Here is a 21,644-nt window from a genome sequence, read left to right as displayed (position 1 = left end):
TTTGGATTGAAAAGTGGCAGGTTAACTCTCCTATGGCACTTAGTAATTTGGCCTAAAATAGGTAGATGCCAATTTCTTAGATAATTCTCTATTCTAAATCCAAGATTGTTAGAATCACACAGAGAAGGGAGTAGTAGTGTAAAATGGGAAATAACGCACATAGATATTTAGATAGCTTATAGATAAATAAAAAGATAGAAATATAGCTAGTGCTATAATGATATCCACTTGAATTTTGATACAGGTAAGAAAACACATAGGCAAAATTTTTGAAATAATTAATACAAATTTATAAGACTAAGGTTGTTTTCATTGTACTGCATTAATCACCCACTGAGTATAAGGAGAAGTGGACAAGTAACTTCCTTGGCATTCTCTTACGTATAAATGAATTTGGAGGTCTGCCCACCTCAGTACTACTACTATCTTCAGGACCAAGATGGTCTCAAAAATAAATTAACAGGCCAAAATATACTTTTAGCAGTTCCTAAATCTTTAAGAAAGAAAAAAAAAGTTTAAATTCAAGATGCACAGAAGGGAAATTATAGCAGGGCAATACAGAAATTCAGAAGAATGATTACTGGAGCTATTAAAATGTTTCCATGTTTTTCTGAGTTTTCTTCTAATGAAGAGGAATATACAAGAAGATATTGAGAGAAACTAAGTTTACATTATCTTCAAGAAACATCTCTCTCCTTGAGCAATAGGGAGTTCCGTCTGATTGTGGGAATGAGACATGGCTATATTGCAGTGGTGAAGGATACAGGAAATATCTATCTATCGAACCTATCTATCTAGACATAGATAATCTTTCTATGTGCAAGTATGCGGGTATGTGTAGAGGGTAGTTCTTCCTTAAAAAGTCAGGACCCACAATTTGCAACATATCACAATATGAATATTAATTTCAAAAGATTAGGGGCAGTCACGAATGTAGATAAGCATCCAACCCTCCAAGACTGATACTTCCAAGAGGAGAAAACAATACATAGGGGGATATCTTTAGATACTTCCTAATGTTCAAACTCATAGAAACTTCAGATTCATCTGAATCCTCAAATCAGTAGATAGTGGTTAGTTGTAGGGGTGCAATCTGTAGCTTTAATCTGCCTACAGTGTACAATAGTACTGCCTTACCCATGGGGAATACATTCCAGGACCTCCAGTGAATGCCTGAAATCATGGATAGTACCAAACCATATATATACATAGCTGTCCCTCAGTATTTATGGGAGATAGGTTCCGGAAGCCCCCGTGGATACCAAAATCCACTCTCTTACATAAGATTGAGTACTACAGTAAATATAGTCAGCCCTCCATAACCATGGTTTCAACCAACCATGGGGTGAAATTTCAAGTTGAATCCATAGATGTGGGTCCATGGTTAGTTGAATCCTTGGATATAAAACCCATAGACACAAAACCTGCAGATATGGAGGGCTGACTGTATGTGTTTCCTATACATACATACATATGGTAAAGTTTAATTTATAAATTAGCCACAGTAAGAGATTAACAACAATAACAATAAAATAGAACAATTAGAACAATGTATTATATAATACTGTAATGAAAGTTTTGTGACTGTGGTCTCTCTCTCTCAAAATATCTTATTGTATAAATATAATGTCTTTTCCATCTTAACTAACTGCTTATGCACTGCAGCCATAACTTTTGCAGTTTCAGGCATAACAGCAAAACTAGCATGAATTTCTTTTTCTGTCTTCACAATTTCATGGATAGAAGATTTGTTCTTGCCATACATCTTAGCACCTTGGCATTTTTTCTTTTTCTTTTCGTATTAAGTTGAGAACTTTCACCTTTTCATTTAAAGAAAGCACTTTATGGCTTCTCTTTTGCTTATCCAAATTCAGCATCACTGCTTTGGTGCTTTGGGGACATTATTAAGTAAAATAAGGGTTACCTGAACACAAGCACTGAGATACTGTGACAGTGGATCTGATAACGTAGACTACTAAGTGACTAATGATCAGGGTACACCAGACAAAGGGATGATTACATCTCAGCAGGGACAGAGCTGGATGGCACTACACTACTCAGAACATTGAGTCATTTAACACTCACAAATTAGTTATTTATGGAATTTTTTCATAGTTCTGGACCATGGTTGACCACAAGTAACTAAAACCACAGAAAGCAAAACTGTGGATTAAGGGGAACAGCTGTAGCCTGACAGATTTAATAGCCAAAACTCTGCAACAATTCTACTGTCCTACTGCAAGTGCCTAGTGAGTGCAGGCTGTAACTTGGAACCTGGGCTGGCTCTATGGGCCACCTCATGGATGTGAAAAATTTGGTATCTATCCCAAGGCTCCCCTTGTTACAAAACTTCTTTCATGGTCATAGGCAGACCTACTTCATTTTCTAGCTTCCAACATTCACACAGCATCTCAGATTAGAATTTCATTAATCAGTGCTACTCCCCGATAGCTGTTAACTTTGATTCTATTTTTAATTTCTCAGCCATGACTAGTTTCACCAACAGTGGGGATCCAGGTGGGTGTTAAGAAAGGGTTTATTACCTATTAAATACTGTCAATCACTTCTGTGTGAATTCAACTTCTGAGACTTAGGTTTCAGTCCTCCTCTGCCTCCTGGCAGATGGACTGCTTTTATAGAAAACAAAGACAACACATTTTTCCCCTTAATACTGACATGCGGTCATGGATTCACAAATCCTACAGATCACTCTGCCATTCATTCTCAACAAGTCAAAAGTCCATCCTACATAGAAAAAGGGTATTCATAGTACTTGGAACATAGTCAATTTCTGCTGTTTCACATGATATGGGGGATTTCCCTTCTCCCTCAATTTGGCCATCTCACATAACTTTACTGAATATGAGTTCTATACATGGTACCTCAAGTCCCCCAAAATATTTTCCTCAAATTTTCAAATCCAACTTCATCCCTAAAAATATCTCTTCAATTTTACTCTGTTTTTCTAATATTTTTCATCCTTAGGATTAACTGATCCTCTCTTTTGCAATAGTGTTGTAACGATTTGATAATTATGGTGAAATGTATTCTTGTATGAAATTTAGTGTGATGATTTTAATTTAATAGGAAACTTAGAGCCACACCCTAGAACCAAAATTGTATACTAGTTCCACTCCTGTCCTCAGTTACAACCCTCATCAGACTCAAAGACTATATGGTTTATTACTGAAAAAATTTCGTATTTAAAACTACAGTTCAACCGACAAAGGTAACTGTGAAGGGATTTTATTCTTTACCTTTATCTTTTGAAAGACCTTGAAGGTAATCCAAACATATCTTTCACAACATAAATTATGAAAATGGTTTCCTCTGCTACTTTCTTCCCTATACCTACAGTTACTCTGTATGTTTTATCCTCCAGCATCACATATACATTTCATCTTTACTCCCAGGCCATATCACTTTATTTTCTCATTTCCCCTCCTTTTATTCAGTACTTGATTATATAATAGATTTAGTCTATATGAAGTAAGTCATTTAAGGAGCATTTTCAGTAGAAAGAGAATTGGGCTGGAAATGAAAAGATTATCTTTAATGAGGTAGAATATTGGTCTCATCACTCAACTGACAACAGTACTGTAAGTGTTGGAAAGATTAGTAGTTATTTTTGAGGCAACATGAAAAAGAGAACTTCACATATTCTACAACTCAAAAAGTATTAAAGTGCTTTATATGTTTGGCATTATTTAATCCTCACAACAGCCCTTTAGTGGATTATCACTATTCATATTTTTAAGGTAAGAAGATAAAGATACAAAGAGGCATCCAACATCACACAGCTAGTAACTAGGCAGGATTTGATCCTAGGGAGAGTGACTTCAGATTAAATTCGTAATCATTAAACAAGCAGAGCTCTAATAACAACTACCAGAAAAGCTATTTTTGATATTGGTTGGACTATAATCTCTATGCTACCTTCAAACTCTAATGACTGTATAGAAATAATTTTAGAAATTTCTTCAAGAAACCACTGGAAGAAAATATTGCTAAAATTTGAAATGAAGAAAGTCTCAACAAGTATCTCCAGAAAAATAGTCTTAATTAATGAGTCAATAGCAACATCACAAAAACAAAGAAAATGAATAAAACATGTTTATAAACAATCTCTTCCTGGCAAATTTGGATTGGAGCCTGGCCCAAGTCATATTGATAGTCTAGAGAAAATTACTAATCTATATGCAACCTGTGGAGAAGTAAAAAATAAATTAAAAAAAATTTAGAATGATAATAATGATAATATTGTAAATAGGGAATAGGAGGTTGAGAAAAAAAGTACAGCCAAGTAAAAAATATTTTTTTTCAATGCAGCCTGTGGGGAGGTAAGGCAAATCTCCAGCCATTTCCATACCTATTGAGGTCAAGCTCTAAGAGTCGGGTCAGACTTTTAAGACATTCTGATGTTTTCTGAACTGAAGTTATAACAGACAGAGCCAAAGAAATATACCTCAGACGATTAGGAAAAGGTGGGAGAAATTTCACTGGTGGTGCATGTCCCCTTCAGTAGGTCATGAAGAGTTGTTCTAACCTCAACTATTCAAATTACCCTTGAACTCCCAAAAGTAGAAGTTAAAGGAAAAAAAAAAGAAAAGAAAAAACCTGCTGTTCCTTCCCTAGATAGCATCACATTAACCCTAGCCAAATTTCTGATACAGTATTAAGAGAAAAATAAATATTTTTAAAAAGTGTCCTATTACAAATGGGATTATATTTATAAAAGAGCAGAGCTTTTCCTCCTCTGATTCCTAGAATTCAGGATTGAAAAACGGTGATAGAGAGACAGAGCAAACTCAGACAAAAAAATCCCAAAGAACCTATTGTGATAAATGATACATGACAAAATTACACTTAAACAGTAAAGGAATCCAGGGCCCAAAGGAATCCAGCAGAGAATAAGCACAAACAGTGTGAGGGTTTTCTACTCCTAATTCCTTTGACAAAAATGACAAAATATGGTTCTTTCATGTAATGACAGGGAGAAATAGGAAGCTTGAGAACATAAAACATGTTGCTTTCCAGAAAGGGAGATGGTGTCACATATATTATATTTCAGGTTGGCAGTTTTATTTGAAAAGGGTCTCTGGATCTTTGTTTTTAAAAATGGGGAAAGATTGGGACTTTCCTGGTGGTCCAGTGGCTAAGTTCCCAATGCTGGGGGCCTGTGTTCGATCCCTGGTGAGGTAACTAGATCCCACATGCCGCAGCTAAGACTCGGCACTGCCAAATAAATACATAATTTTTTTTTTTTAAAAGAATGGGGAAGGATAAGAGTGGTATAAAAACAGGAGAAACACAATAGCTTCACCTCAACATTTCTGACACACAAGACTATCTAAAGGCTAATTTTAAATTCAGTTAGCACATCCAGGGAAAAACACGCAAGCAAATATATTTCTAAACAGAATGCCAAAAGAATGTTGTTAGCACATTTGTAATTTTCCAGTTCTTCCTTACTACACTTAACCAACACCCAAACAAATCAGTTTAAATACAACTTCTCTTACTCATGTCTTTTGAAGCATCACTGCAGTCAGATTGAGTCAAGTAACCATCTGCTGCAAATACAAATAGAGCTACATTCAAGAATTATATTACACAGCCTTCCTAGCAAAGCGCTTACGTGCAAGCTGTTCTTGTCAAAATCAGAACCATTGTGATGATGCATCTTAATATTCAATCAGACTTTAAGAGTGACAAAAGTCCACATATGGATGACAGCTGTTTCTTCAGTCAATATTTTCCCATTTGTTGAATGGGGACTTATGGCAGTTTAGGATATGTTCCATCAGACATTTCAGCCTGAACTGCTTGGGGACGATTACAATAATAACAAGGATAATATTTCAGTTTTCAAATCTTTGCTACAACTTACATCTGAAAAAAGCACCAGCTCTTCCAACTAAAGTTTTACACTATGCCATTAATTTGAAAGTATCCTTTCCCAATAGTTACTGGTAAAAAAAACTGGCTTTATAGAACTTTATAAAATACCATAGTGTTTGTAAAACTAAAGCATAATTCCTATATTAATTTTCTAATTATATGAACAGAGTTATTGGAAATTTAAACATGCGTACCTATATTTTGAAAAATTATAAAATATTAAAAAAAGATGAATGAGCCTATTAGCTAAAAGAAGTTCAGATAAAATAAGGTCTCTTTTTAACCAATAGAGTGGCTTGCAAAATTGGAAAGTCAAAGAAAAAGTGAAGATGGATTCTGATGATTAATTCTGTAGCTCTATAGTAATATAGTGTTTACACATCAGCAGTTAGAGAAAAAAAATGGTTTCAACTAACAAAGACGACCTTAATGTTATACTAGTACCCTTGAACATATATTATGCCCCTTTCATAAATCCTAAATGTTGTGTTGGAGCTAAGTTTGTTAATAGTCCATCTTTCAGGTAGTATTTTTGAAGCATGCTAACCACAAGGTCCACTGCTAAATAACTTAAGTCTCCTCTCTTTAACCTAAAACTATGCTGAGGGTCTTCTCTGGCAACCCCAAAGCAATTCTTGGAAGAGTAGTGGGTTATCTGTGTCTTAGGTTAGCCCTGCAATACTGATGTGTTAAGGAATTGGTATGCCCCACCTTCTGATGGTAGATTACAACTTCTTTTTTCCTTACTGCAATGCAACTGCTCAAATAAACATTAAAAACATTTTATGAGCCTGTCGTCTTACATTCCACAACTCTTGTCAGACTCTGATTTTTTTAAAAGGAAATTATTTCAGATCAAACACTATAAAGAAGAATTTCTTACCCTGCTATTGGATCTACTGCTATTGCCTTAGGATTATGAAGTTCCAGGTCAATCAGGGTGACACACACAGATCCGTTGTAATCACACACAAAGATCCGGTCACTGACATGGTCCACAAAATAGAGATTTCTGGTGAGCCAGTCAATCGCCATTTGTTGCACATCTGAAAAACACACACACAAAATCACTGAATCACAGGTGCGAATCTAGTTTCATAAGCCAAAGAGTACATAAGTCTGCCCAAACCACCACAGAGGATATTTCAAAAGTACAGGTAGTTTTATGATTAAAAACAAAAACAAAAAACCTGCAAGGATAATTTCTTGCTATGCCAAAGTAAGTAAGTAGTTATTCTGTAAAATAATGACTACCTCTTGATACCCTTCTTCTTGCTATCTAAGGACTGAGGATAACCTAGATAAAAGGACAAGGAGTTTCTAAATCCTAAAGAATACGTATTTACAATAAAATATTTCTCCTAGTTTTTGCATTTGTCCAAATAGTTCATTTAACCCCATGGGCATAAGTGGTTCAGTGACACAGCTAAATGCTTTAGTAGTAAGAGGAGTAAATACTTTTTGTGAACTAAGGTAAACCCTTATTTTCAGATCCTCTCCTATTTAAAAAACAAAACAAAACAGGAGAGGTAGAAAAGGAGAGCTGTAAATACTTTTATTTACAAAAAGTATCCAATATTTGGAAATAAAGCAAAAGGAGGAACATGTTCTTTTAATGGCATATGCAGGCAATGTAAAACAGGATTGCTCAAAGATTGATTAATTCTCTAGAAGAGCACTGTGAATACTACTTTCTTCAATATTGGAAATATTCTATTGTCTATGCTGTACAAGAAAATAACGACTAACTGTGTCTAGTGAGCATTTAAAATGTGGCTAGTGTGACTGAAAAACCAAACCTTTATTGAATTTCACTTTAATTAATTTAAATTTAAAAAAAATGAGGAAGCTAGTGCTAGTGACTGAGATGGATGGTGCAACTCTAGAAGAATGTATCTGTTTTTGTTTTTTTTTAAACATCTTTATTGGAGTATAATTGCTTTACAATGTTGTGTTAGTTTCTGCTGTATACCGAAGTGAATCAGCTGTATGTATACATATATCCCCATATCCCCTCCCTCTTGCGTCTCCTTCCCACCATCCCTATCCCACCTCTCTAGGTGGTCACAAAGCACCAAGTTGATCTCCCCATGTGATGTAGCTGCTTCCCACTAGCTATCTATTTTACATTTGGTAGTGTATATACTTCAATTGCTACTCTCTCACTTCATCCTAGCTTACCCTTCCCCCTCCCTGTGTCCTCAAGTCCATTCTCTACATCTGCGTCTTTATTCCTATCCTGCGCCAACGTTTATCAGACCCTTTTTTTTTTTTTATATTCTATATATATGTGTTAGCATACGGTATTTGTTTTTCTTTCTCTGACTTACTTCACTCTGTATGACAGACTCTAGGTCCATCCACTTCACTACAAGTAAGTCAACATGTGCCACATCTTCTTTATCCATTCATCTGTTGATGGACACTTAGGTTGCTTCCATGTCCTGGCTTCTGTAAACCGTGTTGCAATGAACATTGTGGTACAAGACTTTTTGAATTATGGTTTTCTCAGGGTATATGCCCAGTAGTGGGATTAATGGGTCATATGGTAGTTCTGTTTTTAGTTTTTTAAGGAACCTCCATACTGTTCTCAATAGTAGCTGTATCAATTTACATTTCCACCAACAGTGCAAGAGGGGTCCCTTTTCTCCACACTCTCTCCAGCATTTATTGTTTATAGATTTTTTGATGATGGCCATTCTGACTGGTGTGAGGTGATAACTCACTGTAGTTTTCATTTGCATTTCTCTAATGATTAGTGATATTGAGCATCCTTTCATGTGTTTGTTGGCAATCTGTATATCTTCTTTGGAGAAATGTCTATTTAGGTCTTCTGCCCGTTTCTGGATTGGGTTTTTTGTTTTTGTGATACTGAGTTGCATGAGCTGCTTGTATATTTTGGGGATTAAACCTTTGTCAGCTGCTTCATTTGTAAATATTTTCTCCCATTCAGAGGGTTGTCTTTTCATCTTCTTACAGTTTCCTTTGCTGTGCAAAAGCTTTGAAGTTTCACTAGGTCCCATTTGTTTATTTTTGTTTTTATTTTCATTTCTCTAGGAGGTGGGTCAAAAAGTATCTTGCTGTCATTTATGTCACAGAGTGTTCTGCCTATGTTTTCCTCTAAGAGGTTTATAGTGTCTGGCCTTACATTTAGGTCTTTAATCCATTTTGAGTTTATTTTTGTGTATGGTGTTAGGAAGTGTCCTAATTTCATTCTTTCACATGTAGCTGTCCAGTTTTCCCAGCACCACTTATTGAAGAGGCTGTCCTTTCTCCATTGTATATTCTTGCCTCCTTTATCAAAGATAAAGTGACCATATGTGCGTGGGTTTATCTCTGGGCTTTCTATCCTGTTCCATTGATCTATGTTTCTCTTTTTGTCCAGTACCATACTGTCTTGATTACTGTAGCTTTGTAGTACAGTCTGAAGTCAGGGAGCCTGATTCCTCCAGCTCCATTTTTCTTTCTCAAGATTGTTATTCTGGGTCTTTTGTGTGTCCATACAAATTGTGAATTTTTTTGTTCTAGTTCTGTGCAAAATGCCAGTGGTAGTTTGATAGGGAATGCATTGAATCTGTAGATTGCTATGGGTAGTATAGTCATTTTCACAATCTTGATTCCTCCAATCTAAGAACATGGTATATAGCTCTCCACAGATGTTTGTATCATCTTTAATTTCTTTCATCGGTGTCTTATAGTTTTCTGTATACAGGTCTTTTGTCTCCTTAGGTAGGTTTATTCCTAGGTATTTTATTCTTTTTGTTCCAGTGGTAACTGGGAGTGTTTCCTTAATTTCTCTTTGATATTGTTCATCTTTAGTGTATAGGAATGCAAGAGATTTCTGTGCATTAATTTTGCATCCTGCTACTTTACCAAATTCATTGATTAGCTCTAGTAGTTTTCTGGTAGCATCTTTCAGATTCTCCATGTATAGTATCATGTCATCTGCAAACAGTGACAGTTTTACTTCTGTTCCAATTTGTTCCTTTTATTTCTTTTTCTCCTCTGATTGCTGTGGCTAAAACTTCCAAAACTATGCTGAATAAGAGTGGTGAGAGTGGTGGGTGTGGGCAACCTTGTCTTGTTCCTGATTTTAGTGGAAATGGTTTAGTTTTTCACCATTGAGAATGATGTTGGCTGTGGGTTTGTCATTTATGGCCTTTATTATTTTGAGGTAAGTTCCCTCTATGCCTACTCTCTGGAGAGTTTTTATCATAAATGGGTGTCAAATTTTGTCAAAAGCTTTTTCTGCATCTATTGAGATGATCATATGGTTTTTCTCCTTCAATTTGTTAATATGGTGTATTACATTGACTGATTTGCCTACACTGAAGAATCCTTGCATTCCTGAGATAAACCCCACTTGGTCATGGTGTATGATCCTTTTAATGTGCTGTTGGATTCTCTTTGCTAGTATTTTGTTGAGGATTTTTGCATCTATGTTCATCAGTGATATTGGCCTGTAGTTTTCTTTTTTTGTGACATCTTTGTCTGGTTTTGGTATCAGGGTGATGGTGGCCTCGTAGAATGAGTTTGGGAGTGTTCCTCCCTCTGCTATATTTTGGAAGAGTTTGAGAAGGATAGGTGTTAGCTCTTTGTACCTGTTTTTGACTTGAGTATTTTCTATTTGCTCAGAACTACACTGTGAAATTTCATGCTAACCTATTGATATTTATCTAGTAGAAAGGATAACCCCCAAAATTCTAGTCTCTTATCCTGTGAGGCACTGATCAGTTTTATACCTAACTACAGATCTCATTTAAACATTCCTTTTCTTTAAGATGCCTAGAAGCATTCAGTTCCACTAATGCTGTTAGATCATCAGTATTGGGCTGGTTCTCCCAATAATGCCATACATAAATTTCTGGTCTATATTCATTCCTGAATTTTATGACAGTCATATATTTATCTATTGAAAATTATAATTTGATACCTCCTTGTTTGAACTTAATATGGATCTATGATTCACTGGCTAAGTAGAGTTTCTTTCTGTAATCTGAACCTAAATGCTCTTCTTGCTCTATGCTTCAAAAGATTCTTGGTAACATGTTGCTACATGAATGATATTTCAATAAAAAACTAACATAGATGCATATGCCATCATTATATTCATAATGGTATATATATATTGTCAAAGCAAGGTAGAGAAAGCAGCAATTTTGTGGGAACTTCTATCAGTCCCTACAAGGGCAAGCAAAAAGTACATATTGCAGTTCACTGGATACAGATTGTCAGTCTATCAATTACGGTTTCATTTCTGAATTACACAGTCTTTATGGAAACATAAGCATTTAAATGTTCCACAAAGTACATGAATCAGTTCAGCAGCCAGGGGTTTTAAATTTCTGAACTATTTTTTCTGTCTCTAGAAATGTGGAAATGTATACTTAGCTTTGTTTTTTATTCCCGTTGCATTATTATAGCAGGTAGAGAACAGACCCCACTGTTTCAAATGCCATTTCAGATACCTAGGGTTCTGATAAATTATATGCCAAAGTCCATTCAATGACCAATCTCTCATGCTAGGCATGCAGTTGGTTTAGTCTATGCAATTGTAAATTCAGACAAAAGAGACGTTTGACAGCATTCACAACTTCTTTCAACTCTGTATGGCTGCAGAAAGATGCTCTGCTACTGAAACAATAGGTATTGTTAACAACATCCTAGTTTGAAGTGGCAAGGTCTCACTAAAGAACCTAATAATTAGCCAAACAGTAACTGTGGGAATTGGCATTGTTTCTTTTTCCTATACTTGAAGTTTCTATCTGCTTTTAATGTGATGTTTATTGAGATTAGAGAATTAAAGCAATTAAACAAAGAGTTCCAGTAAGCGATAGATAGATAGATAGATAGATAGATAGATAGATAACTTGAACATTTTAGGAGATTTTTACGACATTACAAAATCGTCTCTAAAATTTTAGTAAGACCCTTATTACTTTACTGTTAATAGAAAAAAAATTACATATGTTCCTGTTATTATGTTTCTCTAGTTGCCTTTTATTCATTCTTCAACCAAAAGTGCCCAGGATTTTGCCCTCACTGTTCTTTTCAAATAGCTGCTTTATGGTCATTCAGAATTTCTTACTTGCCAAAAGCCAAGTTTGCTTTTCTGTTCATGTCTACAACATCTGAAAGTATTGACCACTTTCTTTTGAATCATAAAATAATCTAAATACCAATACTGATAAACTTTTAAATTACAGTGAAAAAATATTGAAAGTATTTTGAAACTTGTTAAAGTATTATGTAAATATAAGTAACTTTATCTTTTTAAAACCCAATATATGTTAGGTGTAAAAACTTAAAGTTGTACCCAGTGGAAATTAATTTAAAAATTCAAGGTTAAAGTTTTAAAAAAGAAGATACTTATGATAATTTGATAAAAAAATGTTACATCAGCTTTTTCATCACATCATAAGGCAAGGAATTAATTAACAGAATTGGTGAATGTAGAACTTAAACACTTTTGATTCACTACAGTGCAATATATGTGCAGTGTTACGGACTAAATTGTTTTCCCCCAAAATTCATATGATAAAGTCCTAACGCCCAGCACCTCAAAATGTGACTATATTTGGAAATAAAATCTTTAAAGATATTATTATATTAAAATGAGGCCATTAGGGTGGGCTCTAAACCAAACTTATTGATGTCCTTATAAAAAGAGATTAGGACATACAGAGACAACACTGGGGCTATCTGCACATAGAGGAAAGGCCATCAGCAAGCCAAGGAGAGAGGTCTCAGAAAGTCCAAACCTGTAGCACCTTGATCTTGGACTTCCAGCCTTCAAAACTATGAGAAAACAGATTTCTGGTTTTTGAGCCACCAGTCTGTGGTATTTTGTTATGGCAGCTCTAGCAAATAATACTACTCAAGTATTACTTCAAGTATTATTCAGTAGAGTAGTTTATGCCACAAAATAATTGAGAACAAAGTCAAAATCTTGCTAAGAAAAATTATAAAAGGAATGTCTGCATGTGTGTTTAATGTCATACTGGACCATTGTCTAATAGGCCCTTTCAAAGACTGTTTAGTTCCTCTAGGGAATATACCTTTGTTTAATTTACAATTTAATATTGATTAGGTCCCAGTCTCTATGAATTTAAATATTAATGTGTAGACCGAGACATTAAAAAAAATTTTTGTCCAATAGAGATGCAAATGATTTCCATCAGGTAGTAAATATAACCCCAGTTTTACTGTCCAGTATGACATTAACTAGTTTTATATCTCACTTTATAATCTTAATTCAGAATTTTTTCTTTCACTGATTGTAAATACTTCAGTCTTTTCTGTACTTCTTTGAACCAGATTTACCATCCTGCTGGTTCTCTTATTAATGAGCTAAATAATTCCTTAATATACATTCATTAAATATTTGTACAAGTCATGTTTTTAACTTTTTGAAAATTATATATTGACAAAGATGAGTACTTGAATTTTCTTTAATTATTTGCTATATTTAACTAGCCAGAAATAGCAAATATAAACATCCACAAGATTAGAAAGATAATATAAATAGGTAAAACCTGTTAAGAAGGATTATGACAAACCTAGATGACGACTTAAATGTATACATCTCCCTGAAAAAGAAGACTCAATTTCAGCTGACTGTTTTGATACAGAAATGCTTTATTGTTTCAAAGAAGCGCAAAATAAGTATTTCTGAACTTCATTTGAAGTCTGCCAATTTCTAAATACGGTAAACTGATGTTTTTTAAATTATAAAGTATTTTGTGTTTCCAACAAAACCTGTCTGTGGCTAAACTGGATCAAAGGCCTCTAGTGTGATTATACCAAAGTAAAGCAGTGTATATCATTTACTTCAGCCTAACTCCCTACTTAGAGTATGTTCTACTTCATAAAAGCCTCTGCTTTTGTATTAAATAAATATAATATCCAGTTTACAAAGTGGCCAGGGGATTAAATCAGACAACACACATTAAGAATCCAGTACAATGACGTGTAGTAGGTACTCCATAAATATTAGTTGCTTCCCAGAGGGAACTAAAAGACTGCACTTTAGTTTATGTCTCTGTGACAGCTTATAAGGAGCACACACTAGAGAACAGCACAGTACTAGCAATACATAAGCTAACTGATAAGAAGTTAGTAGTTTTGATAATCTAAAAAATGTGTCCACTTGCAAAAGGTAGAGCTTAATTCTCCTCCACTTGAATGCGGGCTGTTCTTTGTTACTGGTTTGTACGAAACAGAATGAGGTACAAACTTAGAGAACAAACTTATGGTTACCAGGGGGGAGGGGTCGGGGGAGGGATAGTTAGGGAGTTTGGGATTGACATGTACACACTGCTATATTTAAAATGGATAGCCAACAAGGACCTACTGTATAGCACAGGGAAATCTGTTCAATATTATGTAACAATCCCATTTGTTATGTAAATGGGAAAAGAACTTGAAAAAGAATAGATACATGTAAATGTATAACTGAATCACTTTGCTGTACACCTGAAACACACAGAACATTGTTAATCACCTATACTCAAATATAAAATAAAAAGTTAAAAAAATAAATAAATAGAATGTGGTAGAAATGACACAGTGTGATTTCCAAGACTAAGTCATAAAAGGTATTATAACTTCCATTTTGCTCTCTCTTTGCATCACTCACTCTGGTGGAAGCCAGCTGCTATGCTATGATGATATACAAGCAACCTTGTGCCAAGGCCCATGTAGGAAAGGAGAGAAGTCTACTGCCAATAATCACAAGAATGGGCTTGGAAGCCAGTCTTCCAGTCCCAGTGAAGCCACTGGATGCCTGCAGTCCTGACCAACATCTTCATTACAACCTCGTGAGAAACCCTATGACCACCTAGCTTAGCATTCCCTGAATTTCTGACTCACAAAAAGTGTAAGATAATAGATGTTTGCTGTTTTTAAGCCTATAAGTTTTGGGGTAATTTGCTATGCAGAAATAGAAAACTAATATAGTAGGCAAATCCCTATAATTTTTAAAATTAGATTTTGTTGACTTCCCATCACTTGGATGTTATTTTTAGACCTATATCTAAACTAGACTGTCTATACCAATGACAGTTTTTGTTCCCTTAAATTACCTGTAATTCAGCTTAATGCTAAATCATGAAGGATATTCCATAAATGCTCAAAAATGAAGCCAGGGAAATTTAAAAATAACTTGTCTTGAAATTTTCTGCTCTACTTATACAAAATATGGTTCTGTGATGAAACAACTATATTTGGCCATGATCAAGATGATCCCTCACACAGTCCTCTCCTCAAGAAGGGTAGAATTAGATAGACAGTGCTAGCATCATGAAGAAAATAAGACAGGATAATGACTTCCGTGACTGATCACAGAGGGAATTCTGAGGAGGATGATATTTGAACTGAGCTCAGTGTGACAAGAAGTTGTTAGGCATGTGGAGAATTGGGGGCAGAGCCTACCAAGGAGGAATGAGCTTGGCATATTCTAAAAATGATTAGAAGTAGGAGGAGCTATATCATAGCTTAAATATGGATACCAACAGATGGAGATATATACCATGTTCTTTGATTGGAAGAATCAATATTGTGACAATGACTATACTACCCAAAGGAATCTACAGATTCAATGCAATCCCTATCAAATTACCAATGGCATTTTTTACGGAACTAGAACAAATCATCTTAAAATTTGTATGGAAACACAAAGGACCCCAAATAGCCAAAGCAGTCTTGCGGGAAAAAAACGGAACTGGAGGAATCAGACTCCCTGACTTCAGGCTATATTACAAAGCTACAGTAATCAAGACAATATGGTACTGGCACAAAAAACAGAGACATAGATCAATGGAACAAGATAGAAAGTCCAGACATAAACCCACACACCTATGGTCAACTAATCTATGACAAAGGAGAGTCTCTTCAATAAGTGGTGCTGGGAAAACTGGACAGCTACATGTAAAAGAATGAAATTAGGACACTCCCTAACACCATACACAAAAATAAACTCAAAATGGATTAAAGACCTAAATGTAAGACTGGACACTATAAAACTCTTAGAGGAAAACATAGGAAGAACACTCTTTGACATAAATCACAGCAAGATCTTTTTTGATCCACCTCCTAGAGTAATGGAAATAAAAACAAGAATAAACAAATGGGACCTAATGAAACTTCAAAGCTTTTGCACAGCAAAGGAAACCATAAACAAGACGAAAAGACAACCAGAGAAAATATTTTCAAATGAATCAACGGACAAAGGATTAATCTCTAAAATATATAAACAGCTCATGCAGCTCAATATTAAAGAAATAAACAACCCAATCCAAAAATGGGCAGAAGACCTAAATAGACATTTCTCCAAACAAGATATATAGATGGCCAAGAAGCACATGAAAAGCTGCTCAACATCACTAATTATTAGAGAAATGCAAATCAAAACTACAATGAGGTATCACCTCACACCAGTTAGAATGGGCATCATCAGAAAATCTACAAACAACAAATGCTGGAGAGGGTGTGGAGAAAAGGGAACCCTTTTGCACTGTTGGTGGGAATGTAAATTGATACAGCCACTATGGAGAACAGTATGGAAGTTCCTTAAAAAACTAAAAATAGAATTACCATATGATCCAGCAATCCCACTACTGGGCATATACCCTGGGAAAACCATAATTCAAAAAGACACATGCATCCCAATGTTCATTGCACCACTATTTACAATAGCCAGGTCATGGAAGCAACCTAAATGCCCATCGACAGACGAATGGATAAAGATGTGGTACATATGTACAATGGAATATTACTCAGCCATAAAAAGGAACGAAATTGAGTCATTTGTTGAGACGTGGATGGATCTAGAGACTGTCCTACAGAGTGAAGTAAGTCAGAAAGAGAAAAACAAATATTGTATATTAACGCATGTATGTGGAACCTAGAAAAATGGTACAGATGAACTGGTTTGCAGGGCAGAAGTTGAGACACAGATGTAGAGAACAAACGTATGGGCACCAAGGGGGGAAAACCAAGGTGGGGTCGGGATGGTGGTGTGCTGAATTGGGCGATTGGGATTGACATGTATACACTGATGTGTATAAGATTGATGACTAATAAGGACCTGCAGTATAAAAAAACAAGCAAACAAAAAACCCCCAACTAATACTAAACTTTCTTTGGGTTATTTGTATGGAAATATGTTAATATAAATGTTTCAGACATTACATGAAATTTCTAAAAATCTTAAAAAAAAACTGAATTGTAGTGATGCCTGCACAACTTTGTATATTTAGTAAAAAGCATTGAATTTTATACTTAAACTAGATGCATTTTATGATATGTAAACTATACTTCAATAAAGCTGCTTTTAAAAATGCAAAAAAAAAAAAAAGAAGTTCAATTTGGGTGTATGGTGGGCAGGTACACCCTTAATCAGGAACAGAATCTGTGGCATGTTACAGAGCCCTTTTCTTTTCCTTTAAGGAAAGTTTGCCTCTTCCTAGCTCTGTTCCAATTTCTTAAACACATGAAATGTAGTCCAAGTGAGTATCAGTTTTTGATAGGAGTAGTCACAAAGTTCTACATACAATCTGTGTATATGTCTTTATGAAAAAAGACAAAGGAGGTGTTTCTGACATGGGATGGTGAGCAGTATCAGGTATCTGTAACTTCCCTGTTCCACTATTTCTCAATTCCTTCCTCTATCTCAAGCTACAAGTCAATCATTTCCTATGGTGGACGCACTTAGAAAATATTCCAGTGTTTTTATTCTCTCAATATAACCAAACAACAAAAACAGTTTACACAGAGGTGTCTTCCTCCCACTAGGCAAAATATTATTTTCAACCTGTAACTCAAATGGATTCATCCTTCATTCTATTTTTATCTCTTCCCACTTCACCCCATATTAAATCTATCAGGCAATCTTAAGGCCTTCATCTGAAACTGTCCACTTCTTTCCATCTCTGTTCTTACTTTCCTTGCTCAAGACATTACCTTCTCTCCCCTGGATGCTACAATAACTTAACTGACTCTCTATTTCCCTCTTAGATGCACTATAACAATCTTCACAGAGCATCCAAAGTGATCACTGTAAAACACAAATTATATCATGTCAGCAAAGAAGAAAACACCATTCTTTACAGTCTGAGTTCTATGTTACATTTGATTGCCAGGTAAGACATGTCTTAACAAACTGATGGACTGCTGGGATTTACTCTCCTGTATGAATGTTTTCAAAAGCACATCACTGATATTTTGTGTGTGTGTGTGTGTGTGTGTGTGTGTGTGTGTGTGTGTTTCTGCTTTATAACAAACTGAATCAGTTATACATATACATATGTTCCCATATCTCTTCCCTCTTGCGTCTCCCTCCCTCCCACTCTCCCTATCCCACCCCTCTAGGTGGTCACAAAGCACCGAGCTGATCTCCCTGTGCTATGCGGCTGCTTCCCACTAGCTATCTACCTTACGTTTGGTAGCATCACTGATATTTTTATAAATACCTAAGTTTACTAAACTGTAGCTCAATTTTAAGTCAAAACTCTACGGAGTGTTTCTCTCTGTGACATTTTCCAGGAAGGCCACCCAGGAAATGAGGTGTAGTGGGCTACCAACTTCCATTGTGTTATTGTTTCTTCTGCACAGTTTTAGTGAACAACAGGTTTTTCTCTAAATTTTGAGTCTGTATTCTTGTTTTCCAAAATATCAGTCCTCTTCTGAAAAATCTCTAATGACTTCCCCCATGTTTAGCATAAAATTCAAAGTCTTTAATGTGGCTTACATGGCTTCTAAACCTCCCTTTTAACTCACATCTTCCTTGCTCACTTTACTCCAGCTAAACCGACATCAATTTTTTTTGAATTGCAAAGAAAGCTTCCTCCTTAGGACCTCTGTACCTGATGTACAAGAAAAAAGAGTATCTGAATGTGCATGGCTTTGCCCTTTCCCTTATTCAGGTATTTGCTCAAATGTTAGTTCCCAGAAAGGTCTCCCTTGACCAGTGGATATTGAGAAGACCATGCCCCCCCCCACAACCCCACATCCCCCAACAGGCACAATGACTCATTCCCACCAGTCAATATCATTGCCATCATTTAATTTTTTTTTTGGAGCTGTCATATCGATCAAAATTAATTATTTAGTAGTTCACCATCTCCCCACACTAGAATAAGCCCCATGTGATCAGGGATACTGTATGGCTCGTTCACTGCTATATTATTGAAGCCTAGAATTGTGTTTACCCCATGGTAAGTGTCCAATAAATATTTTCAAATGAATATGGCTCTTCTATTCCAAGTAACCTTTGCTCAAGAACCTCTTGCCTAAAATCTGTGCTTCTACCTCGACATCAGTCAGTGTAGGAGTCATCTTAAGTCACAGCTCCTTTGTTCTTTTTTTTTTTTTTTAAGTTTGCATTTTCTGATTATATGGGAATTTGTAAGAGTAGCTGACCATTGAAATTGGAACTCTCTTTTTATTTTTATTTATTTATGTCTGTGTTGGGTCTTCGTTTCTGTGCGAGGGCTTTCTCTAGTTGTGGCAAGCGGGGGGCGCTCTTCATCGCAGTGCGCGGACCTCTCACTATCGCGGCCTCTCTTGTTGCGGAGCACAGGCTCCACATGCGCAGGCTCAGTAACTGTGGCTCACGGGCCTAGTTGCTCCGTGGCACGTGGGACCTTCCCAGACGAGGGCTTGAACCCGTGTCCCCTGCATTAGTAGGCAGATTCTCAACCACTGTGCCACCAGGGAAGCCCTGTTCTTTAATCAGCTGTGGTATTTTCCTTGATTTTACCTGTGAGCTCAAAATTGGCAAATCACTATCCTTTACCCAGCAAAGATGTATACAAGAAGGAGAGGTATCATTTAATGTGGAGGAGTAATTTTAAGAAAGGGCAATTAGGCCGCTAATAATCTGAAGGTATGAAGACCCAGGGTGTGTAACAGCAGTACGAGGGATGAGAGTGCCATATAACAGTGTGGAAGAATAATGACGACTGGTGAAACTGAGTGACTAAGAAGAGATAATAAAGCAAAGATCAGAAGAATGAACAGACAATGTTGTACTGAGGATAAAATAGCACCATAACCACTTTTGCATTAAAACTGCCACATCTTGACTTCTAGAGCCCTTCTTTTTTTTCTATTCATACCAAGAATCATTTTATGACCATCAGAGTCATGTAACTTTGTGGCTCTTATTCCTGTCCTTTAAATAAGAATTTACTGACACCTTGGCCCTGATTTGTCTCTGAGACTACTAGTTATCTAGACTACTTCTGTTGGCATACATTAGATTATTTTAGATTACCTTTCACCTTTTGATTCATGTCTCTAAAAAAACAGTTTTAATTGATTCTTATTATTATATATTTATATTATTCAATTATTATATAACATATTATATAATATATACTATATTTTATTGTTTATTATTCATAGTTGTCATATCTCTTAACCTACCCAAGTTATAGACCCAGAATCTGAAGCACAACAAGTAGAAAATGATGTTTCCCCTAGGTATGAGTTCGAGTGTACAGTAAGTGAATAAGAGTGTGTATTGATGTAGTTTTAGTGGATTAATTCTGTTATTAAAGCGAGGTTCAGTTACACCAATGTTATCTCTTGCACTGGGCCTAGTAAAAGAAGTATCAATTGAGAAGCCCAAAGACCAAATATTTGTAGGCTGCTTTCTCAGCCATGCTTGCTATTGACAAACATTTCAGATATTAAACTTACTCTACTGTTAGGGTCAGTTGCATAATGGTAATGAAATGATAGGAGTTCTGTGGAGACATATACATAATAAAGATCAATTAATGCCTTTGCATTGCTTTTTCTTTTTTAAGAGTCAAATTCAATGATGAAAACCAGTCACCAAGTGATTAATTTGTTTGACACGAGTGGAAATTATTTCTAGGAGTCACACTGAGACATCCTGAAAGATATCAGGGCATCTCTGAATTGAGGAATGACACAGAAGAAATGAGGATTTAAGCTAGTCCAGCAATGACGAGTTTACAGTTCTCCACCTCAGACATTTTATTCTAAAGGTAACCTAAGACTTATACAAATGGAGGCAGAGTGTTATTTTTCTGGGGATTCGTCCCATGACACTCCAGATAGGTACATTAGGAAAGAAATATACTTATATTTTTAGAATGAAAGAAGAATGTCTTCTCTTATCATTTTAAATATAACAGCCTGTCAGTTCAGGCTATAACAAAATACCATAGACTGGGTGTCTTAAACAATAAACATCTGTTTCCCACAGCTTGGGAGGCTGAGAAGTCCAAGATCAATGTGCCAGCAGATTCTATGTCTGGTGAGGACTCTTCATGGTTCAGGTAGCCACCTTCTGGTGTAACCTCACATGGAAGAGAGAGAGAGAACTCTGGCCACGTCTTATTCTTACAAAGGTGTTAATCACATCATAGGAGCTCTACACTACCATGACTTTAACCTAAATCTCTCTCAAAAGCCCTACCTCCAAATCCCATGATATTGGGGATTAGGGATTCAACATATGAATTTTAGGGTGAAAGAAGCTGAATGTTCACAGCATTCAGAAGTATAGAATATTTAACTCACACTGAAATCCACATACACTAAACTAAATAACTACAACAGTAAATTCTGAAATAACTCATATTTATAAGAATTTAAGAGGTGTATAGAAGAATTTAAGAGGTGTATATAAGGGATATACATTACATAATAGCTCAACCCCCATCTTATCTTAGGTACAATTTTGAATTGAAAAATATACATATTTTAAA

General features: G+C 35.7%; 1 protein-coding gene across 1 annotated transcript in view; it reads right to left on the bottom strand.

Moving 5' to 3' along the window:
- The window catches only part of LRP1B (LDL receptor related protein 1B), a gene marked incomplete at its 3' end in the record, with an annotated part of 1,802,496 nt that overhangs the window by 897,632 nt on the left and 883,220 nt on the right, over positions 1-21,644 (bottom strand). The window contains exon 7 of the mRNA XM_082657914.1: positions 6,785-6,947. Coding sequence (XP_082514040.1) covers positions 6,785-6,947 — 163 coding nt within the window. The remainder of the gene's footprint in view (positions 1-6,784; positions 6,948-21,644) is intronic.

This window comes from Grampus griseus (assembly GCF_964374135.1).
Source record: "Grampus griseus genome assembly, chromosome: 7".
In the NCBI taxonomy this organism is placed as follows: domain Eukaryota; kingdom Metazoa; phylum Chordata; class Mammalia; order Artiodactyla; family Delphinidae; genus Grampus; species Grampus griseus.
This window is presented reverse-complemented; position numbering and strand designations above follow the sequence as displayed.